Source organism: Strongylocentrotus purpuratus, unplaced genomic scaffold (genome assembly GCF_000002235.5).
Source record: "Strongylocentrotus purpuratus isolate Spur 01 unplaced genomic scaffold, Spur_5.0 spur5_scaffold_3, whole genome shotgun sequence".
Taxonomy (NCBI): domain Eukaryota; kingdom Metazoa; phylum Echinodermata; class Echinoidea; order Camarodonta; family Strongylocentrotidae; genus Strongylocentrotus; species Strongylocentrotus purpuratus.
This window is the reverse complement of record NW_022145609.1, coordinates 36,542,022-36,550,292: the sequence shown is the minus strand read 5'-3', so window position 1 is coordinate 36,550,292 and position 8,271 is coordinate 36,542,022. Positions and strand designations below refer to the sequence as shown.

Below are 8,271 nucleotides of genomic sequence, written 5' to 3'. Positions count from 1 at the left end.
TCTTTTACAAATGCAGGTGTTTTTCTGCATATAAAGGTACTATGTACATGTGTAATTGTAAATGAAAATGAAGCATAAATCTATCTTTCACTGATTAAGACAAAAAACGTCTGGAATATTATTTTTGACTGCAAGTGTGTAAATCATTTTTCTCCAGTATCGGGTACTTGTTTTCAAATAGCATTTACGATAGATTAAAGAAAATGACTATATTTGTCATCCACATATGTTCTTTTATTTTTCACTTCTAATAGCATTGATTTTCATCATTATCTGTCATTCAAGACCATTTGAATTGATTTACACCTTAGCCCAAATTAAGTTAATTGCATAACTGTTTTTAAAATAATTTCATTTGAGTGTGTGATTGTTTAGTCATCTCTATCATGGCTTTAGCAGTGTACATTAACATGATATTGATGATGTATGTTGCTTATGTTGTTCCAAATATTGTTTCAAGAGCCATAAGTTGTATGTGCATTCATATATTTGTTCATGTAAGTTTTATCCATCACTTAGTGATAAATATATCATATATTTCTTGGTAACTATTTGTATGTGATATTTATGAAATAAGAACCAGTTATGAAATGTTCCTTGTTTGTTTAACTACAGGTGTACTTGTAATAAAATGTATCCCCCCCCCTTTATTTTGTACATGAGTTGCATGGCTTCTCAGATTCCTTCCATTTATAATACATTTAACAATAATACTGCAATTCCATTTAGATAAAGGGGAGTACTTCTAACACAACATCCCAGCGGACTGACGGCCTGTTGCGACCATTGTAATCTCATCCAGTCTTGAAAATATCGGACTGTTTTCAGTCTCGCCTTTCCTTCCCAGGAAGGACTCCCTAAATTTCTGTTTAAAACAAGCAGAGAAGGAAACACAGTAAACAAAATAAATAAAAACAGAGCTTTCTGTCAATATGAAGTCCTGTAATGCACCGATTCACAGTGCCATCGAGATGAAGGTCTAGTATTTGTTACGTCATCCCCCATTGAAATGTCATTGTGTAATAATGCTCTGCATAGTTATATATTACATGCCAATGAACAAATGTGAACCAGGTACATTTAGGTCGAACAGACTCATTTTAATGATGCACTGCAACATGATTTTGGTGCGTTTTGTACTAAATATGTCAATATGTTAAATTATTTCAATACTTAATCTATCATAGATATTGTGTATTATAAGATGTATGTGTAGATATTTAGATAAATACAATATTCATTTTACTGGTAAATATAATTTTCATTTCTTACTCTAGAGTTGAGATATGATGTAATAAATTCTTAATAAATCACTCCGAGTGCTTTGAGGTGTCCTTTTTTTGTATTTTTTTTTCTTGAGCTGCAGCAATATGTGAAGTACATGTGTAGTTTGATAGCTGTGATACGAAGTACTGTATGATACATTAGCTACCGTGTTTATTTTTTTAAAGCTAATTTTAAAGATTTGTATATTGTCTCTGTTCCTTCATTGCCTAAGTATCAATAAAGTGATGTACCACCAAATAATGCTCTTGGAAGAAAACAAATTGAAATGTATCAACATTTTTATTACAGTATCCGGTAATGTTTGTAATCACGTCTCCAGTATGCTGCTTGAACCATGACAGTGGATAAATTTAGTCCACTGATTAATGAAGCACCAAGTGTTAACTTCTTCATCCAGTAAAGATAGCATTGATTCCGGAATCGTATCAATTAACAAGAGACCTGCCATCATAAAATCAATTACTCCCTTCCAATACATTTAGTTTAAATTGAACTTTGTTACCAAGTGGCAGTACATTTAGGCACTTAGAGCTTCATATAATAAACAAAGTTTAGGATGTCTTTCACTTGAAGAGAAGGTTGAGTTCTGGGAAGAGGTGAAAAATAATTGGTGAGCGTTATCATTGTTATTATGCAAGTATGGAAGAACATCAGATAAAACATGTTCCCTGAAAAGCATGGCCCTTCAAATGCCTTCATATTCTAAATATGACGTGTAACAGCGTAACAATCGGGACAGATTTTTATGCCACATGTTCATGTAGTCCCATATACATATTTCTGTGTACAGTGCTTGTAACTTTACCAAGACTGTGTCAAATTTCTTATAATTTTGATGATTCCAGAACCTTGCAGTACACATCAATACTTTTATGCTAGACGATCAACCTTTTCTGATCGATTCCACACAGTTTCTTTCACAATGCAATCGCATGACCAGAACTCAACCTCATCTTTAAATGAATACTTGCTAATTTTGTGTTGTTGTACTACCTTTTCTCCTCAAGTTATGGTATAAACTACAGGGATAGTATTATGAAAAATAGAATAAGTTATTGGTCTAGCTACACTTGCATAAAGTTAACAGAGACATGCGCAAGCACCGCACCAATGGTAAAAGTTAGTTCCCTGCATCTTTAGTTATCATGACAAATGACATCATTTTCCTAACATACAGAAATTACAGATATCATCCTTTTAAGAATATGGCCTGTTTGCATGTAGGCTGGGTATGGAGGATCAAGCCATGAATGTAAATACACAGACATAACGGACAACAAAATCAATATTTTGAAGAATCACATTCTTTTTCACTTTAATAATAAAACATGAATATAAACAATCTGTATTTAGTATATTAATCTAGATACCAACATAAAATGAAGGAAGAAGATCACTTAAGAGTGACTGGGAAAAAAGTAATAGTAAAGAATGAAGATTGAAGGAATTTTTTCAACAAATACATGTGTCACCTTTTGGTTACAAGCATTTAAAGTCTAATTGACTTCATAAGCAAGAGCCCTTCCTCATATCCAAGGATCATAATTTTGAAATAAATGTACAAACAATGTATGTATCTAATAAGGTCTTCATAAGTTTCCAGTATATTTTTTTTTCTTCTAATCTTCATTACCAATGAGGTATCATAACCATGTAAAGTGAAAATGATTATTGGGCTAATCATGAAGAGGGTGAATAAGTTTGTGATTATTTTCCCGAAAAACATAGTTACTTGGTCAGTATTCAAGCAATAGAGGAATTCCGTTTACAGTTCCTTGCTTTGGTCTTGCATGGTTTGCCAGTAAATGTGGATACATTCATGTACATGTAGTACATACAGTTTCTCCACCCCTCCACCAAGCCTAGCTTTGGGATTCTTTTGTCTTTAATGATCAGTTATTTCATGGGGATACCAATTAATTTGTATTTCACCTGTTTATAAGCTTGTGTATTTATCTATTTTGTTTTTGCTGCAGAGTGTTATTTGTTTTATTCTTACCAAACGGGGCCTCATGGAAGACCACCAAATTGGTGATATGTGTCACCCTGTATAAATATCAGAAATAAATATACAAAATAAATAAATAAAAATGCAATCAGGGGAGACTGCCCTACCATGGTATGACAGCTGGCAAATTCCACCAAGAACCTCTGCAGTAGACCCGCTTACCAACATACATGTATTCAAATTTCAGGCATACTAATAAAACAAAAGTTGTGCTTGACAATCTGAAATTGTGCCAGAGGCTTACCCGACATACCATCAAGTAATGCAGGCAGACCAAGTATGTCATTCATTCATTGATAACAGGTTAATGTAATACTTCGTCTCTAGATCCTCGGGGAAAAAACATCCTTAAATTTGAATACATGAATAGTGTATGTTTCTTAACAGGTCTATTGAAACCTAGATATATATATATATATATATATAGCTTCAATTTAATTTTACTGAGATTTCAAACTTTCAAACAAGATTTTTAATTTACCTAAAGACTTCCAGAAATCAACAGTTGCAAGACATGAGACATAGCTCTGTGAACCATTGATGGATACAGACTCAAAATAGGTTGCAGGGATTCTCTTCCTCAAACACATACATCTCCAGTACAGTCACTACTTATTGTGATACTGAAGATCAAACAATATATTATCTTGCTCTTATTTCAATCCAGTTCTCATAAAGTCTTTCTTCTCCACCTGAAAAGCACTATTTCCGGTCATAAGTATAATTTGCGGAGCTGTGAGGGGGCCGTGATCAGCTGACATTGAGGACAAAGTTTCTTGGAGGCCTGTACAAGAGAGAGAAAGAGAAATAAGCAATCATTAGTTTGGTAATTGTGCCTTTACTGCTGTTGTGCACATGGTACAATTTTGTGGGTACTCCTCACTGCTACCTCCATTCAAAGGTTGTGCTCTTATGCAAATATTTTTTTCATAATTTATATGTATTTTCGTAAAAGCCAACAAGACTATCCCACGTTTTTTCATTACAATGGCAATGCTACCAACTAAAAACTTTCCCGAAAAAAAAGAAGAGAAATAATGGATGTCACAAGTTTTTGAATTTCAATTCACAGCACTGCCCTTTGAGAATCTAAAGCACGATTTGCTTTGGGTGTTGATCAGGAACACATGTAAGCAGGATAAGTACGATGTGACATAATGATCATATCAATGGACCTCTTGAAACCAATCTACAATGCAAATGCAGTCAATGTTTCTCTTACCAAAGTTTTCAACCAGCAGTCCTCACAGTGAACATGCCAGCACTGGATGGAAACTAAGGGCGTGTTGTAGGCCCCCATACAGATCTGACATTTTAACCTCCCTCTCCCGTTCCCGCTCTCCTCCTCCAACTCCTTCACACGAGCCTTCAGACTCTCCACCACGATCTGAATGCCTGCAGACGGAAGACCCACATGCTTCTTCACCGAGTGTTTAGTCTCTGTTTCCATACCGCTTTCACCATTGCACTGTACACCTAAGCATGCTTCGATGAGGAGGTTATCGTTGACATGGTCCTCGTAGCCGACATCGCCGGTGTCTTGAGATGATCTGGAGGGGCATCTTGCGATGACATCTTCCTCTGCATATTGTTGAGGACCGAATTGCTCTGTTTCGTCACCATCAACATCAAGGTCAATGTCATCTTCATCATTTGCATCTTGGGATTTCCGGGATGATGTAATCTGATATCCTAGACCTAATTTGAAATACACAAAGAGCACATGGACATGTAGAATATCTTACATGTAGAAATATTACACACAATGATAAAATGTCATAGCATGCATTCTACATTCAAAGTACTTAAAAGAATTAGATGGAAAGGGAGGGGTAATTGTTTCCATACCGAAGGGCCAGTTGGCTACAGATTTTTAAAATTTGTAACAAAATGGCTCAATCGACAACATAACCACATACCGTAATAATTAGTTTTATGTTTCAAAGAAACTGGAATGTAAATTTTACAATAAACTGAGTGTTTTTACTTTTTTTCTTTTTGACATAGGAAACCGTGTCCTGGTTGTTGCATCAAGAACTCTTGGGCCCGAATTCACAAAGGAGGTTTACATTTAACCCAATGGTTTAAACCTTCATTTACATAACCCACGGTTTAAAATTAGCGCAAAATAAGCGCAACACAGTCAAGAGGTCCAATATTAGATGCGCGCAAGGCAAGGTACGCTTATTTTGCGCTAATTTTTAAAGCATGGGTTATGTAAATGAAGGATTAATCTATGGGTTAAATGTAAACCTCCTTTGTGAATTCGGGCCTTGGTGATCAAAGCATCATGCAGTCTTTTTTGACTGTGCAAACTTGGCAAACCATACTGAATTTCCTGGGGCATTTCAACAGCAGAAATCGGTTAGTCCTCCAACACTCACTCCCTTCAAATGCTTTGATCTAACATCAAGTTATTGACTGATGTTTAACAAAAATACAAATCAAAAATGATAATGGGACCACTAACCTTGATAACCCCCTGGCACCAGGCTAACAGTTCTAAGCCTTGTCTCGCCCATCCATTCATAGGTATCATATGAATCATCACCAGCTGCTTCTCCCTCCTCTACCACCCCACTGCCTCCTCCTCCTCCTGCATACTCGCCCAGCCCTTCACCGTCTACATCCACTGCATCTTCTGCTGCTCCGTTGGTAGCAGGTGCCGTTGAAGGGCAGCCTGTTAGGCAGTTCTCCACGTGGCGATTCCTGTCCACTTCTGATCCTGTTGAATCAAACCACATTGGAAAGCACGTTTGAGCATGGTTGTAGTCGATGGAATATGTAGAAAGTGCAATGTCCAACTTTTCAAGAGATTCAAAACAAATTAAGCAGTGCACTTAGTTTCAATGAAAATTGCTCTGAAAGAAAAGTCCACTGAAAATGTTAGCCTTGTCATTAGGACGATGTTATAGAAGGACAATATTGAAATGGAATAATAGTCAGTGCAATAATTGTTCAACATGTTGCCCCAAAATACTAAATCTAATAGGAGCTACAATTGAATAAGAGAAGGAAATATTTCTGAACCTGACAATAAAAGAGTTAAGAAAACATTGTATTCACATTTCTACCAAGTACCATCATATTGTAGATCAGTTTTGTTCAAATTACAAGAGATCTGTGAAATCCCATTTAAGCCATCATGATTGACACCATACATTGACATAAAATTAAATTATATCTTTTAAAACGGCCACAATTTTGTTGATTCTCGCCCAGTTGCAGTAATTTACTTAATGTTAATTTGTTAAGTTATATTAGTAATATTTTGTTTTCTTGATGATTTGAGTAATTTTAGTTCCATTAGGAATATTGATTTTTCTTGAAGTAATTTTGATTTGTGTACAGCGCTTTGAATCTTTTATGTCACAAGCACTATATAAATTTTTCGTATTATTATTATCATTATTATTATTAATATCAATAGGGTATCTACTCACCTATTAGAGGAACAAAGCACACAGGACAGAGCATAGTGTCAGGATTGCACTCTGGAATTTCATGCAGTTGTTTCTTCCTCTCCCGTGCATGCCTGTTAGCCCTTACATCTAGTAATACGAGTTGAGGATCAACCTCCACACTACTCTCGCTGTCACTATCACTGGAGGATGACGTCTCACTATCGCTCTCATTCCTTGTCCTCCTACGCTTGCGTTTGATTATCCGCTTCCTTCCATTTCCATCTTCCCTCTCTTGCTCTTTGGACAAGGTGTAAGAAGCTGCTGCATCCTTCTGGACCCGTCCACGCCTGACAATGTTGTCTATCTGCTGCACCTCAGAGCGGAAGTGTTGCTCTACTTCCGAGGGTCTCACAGTAATCCCGCACACAGGGCAGATCTGGTTTCCTTCAAGCAAGCGCCTTCTGCCTGAAGATCGGCTGCTCTTGCTAGCAGTGTTGTTAGTGGAAGTCGGTGGTACCTCAGCTACGGAGCTTTTCTCATCTTGCACTTCTTCACTAAGGCTTTCTTTCACACTGGAACCAATGGATTGGTTGATAACTTGTCGAAGGCTGCGGCGCTTAGGATTTTCTGCCATGGCATGTTTTCTTTGTCATCAGTAAGAGTTCGCTTCACTTGCTAGTTAGGCTACATCTGCAAAATACAAAAGTAAAAAAAAAAAAAAATCTTCAATTAACACAGAGAAAATTTGTCCTAAAATTCTATTACACTTCTGCTAATTGAAATCGACCAGTATACTCTCGTTTGTGATGTAGAACAAGAGGTGAACAACATTGCAAATTTTGCAATAATTATTTCCAATCGAGGCGTGCTCTAGAGTCTACCTCAGATAATCGGTAATAAAAAAATTTGTGTTTGACAATTATATCATGATATGTGATATGCTACTAGATCTATGCGATGTATTTTAAAGGGATTTTACCATGCATCCAACAGATCGGCCAAAAACAGGAGACCCCCTCCTTTACTCTAGAATCTATAAGTTATTTTATAAGGACAAATATTATTCATGATGGTTAGACCTAGTCCTCTTTGATAAATATTTTTTCTCATTTTTTCATTCAACTCCCCCCCCCCCCCCCTCCAGTGCCAGAGAGGGACAGGCACAGGGGCACATCCCTCATCTTGAATCCACCTGTCCCCTGCATGATCAGATGATCGACCATCACAGAGATTACAGTTACACTCCAGTCTGACAATAAGTGACAGCGAAGTGACAATAATAATAATACATTACATTAATAAAGCGCTTAATAGTTGTTTCTAAGCGCAAGAAGAAAGGAAAAGAAAGGGAAAGTGAGAGATATAGGCGCGAGGCATTAAAATTGATTGAAATTATTTTTAAAATAAAATTATGAAACTGTGACTGAGTGTGAAACTGAAAGTGAAAGATCAAAAACTATCTAGATCTACAGATTAAGTCATACAGAATTACAGATTATTCTATTTTTAAGTCAAACAAGTCAGTTACAGACAAATGGGAGCTGCATTCTCACATGGGGAAGACAATAGACA

The 8,271-nt window shown here is 36.4% G+C and overlaps 1 protein-coding gene across 1 annotated transcript; it reads right to left on the bottom strand.

Annotated features, from left to right (window-relative positions):
• Window positions 1-3,719: 3,719 nt before the first annotated feature.
• LOC115928825 (E3 ubiquitin-protein ligase Rnf220-like) lies at window positions 3,720-7,385 on the bottom strand. The gene is made up of 4 exons (XM_030996793.1): window positions 6,739-7,385; window positions 5,766-6,020; window positions 4,518-4,993; window positions 3,720-4,079 (listed from the first exon to the last, which is right to left on the bottom strand). The coding sequence occupies exons 1-4, from the start codon at window positions 7,331-7,333 to the stop codon at window positions 4,008-4,010; spliced, it is 1,398 nt and encodes a 465-aa protein (XP_030852653.1). The 5' UTR covers window positions 7,334-7,385; the 3' UTR covers window positions 3,720-4,007.
• Window positions 7,386-8,271: the final 886 nt, after the last annotated feature.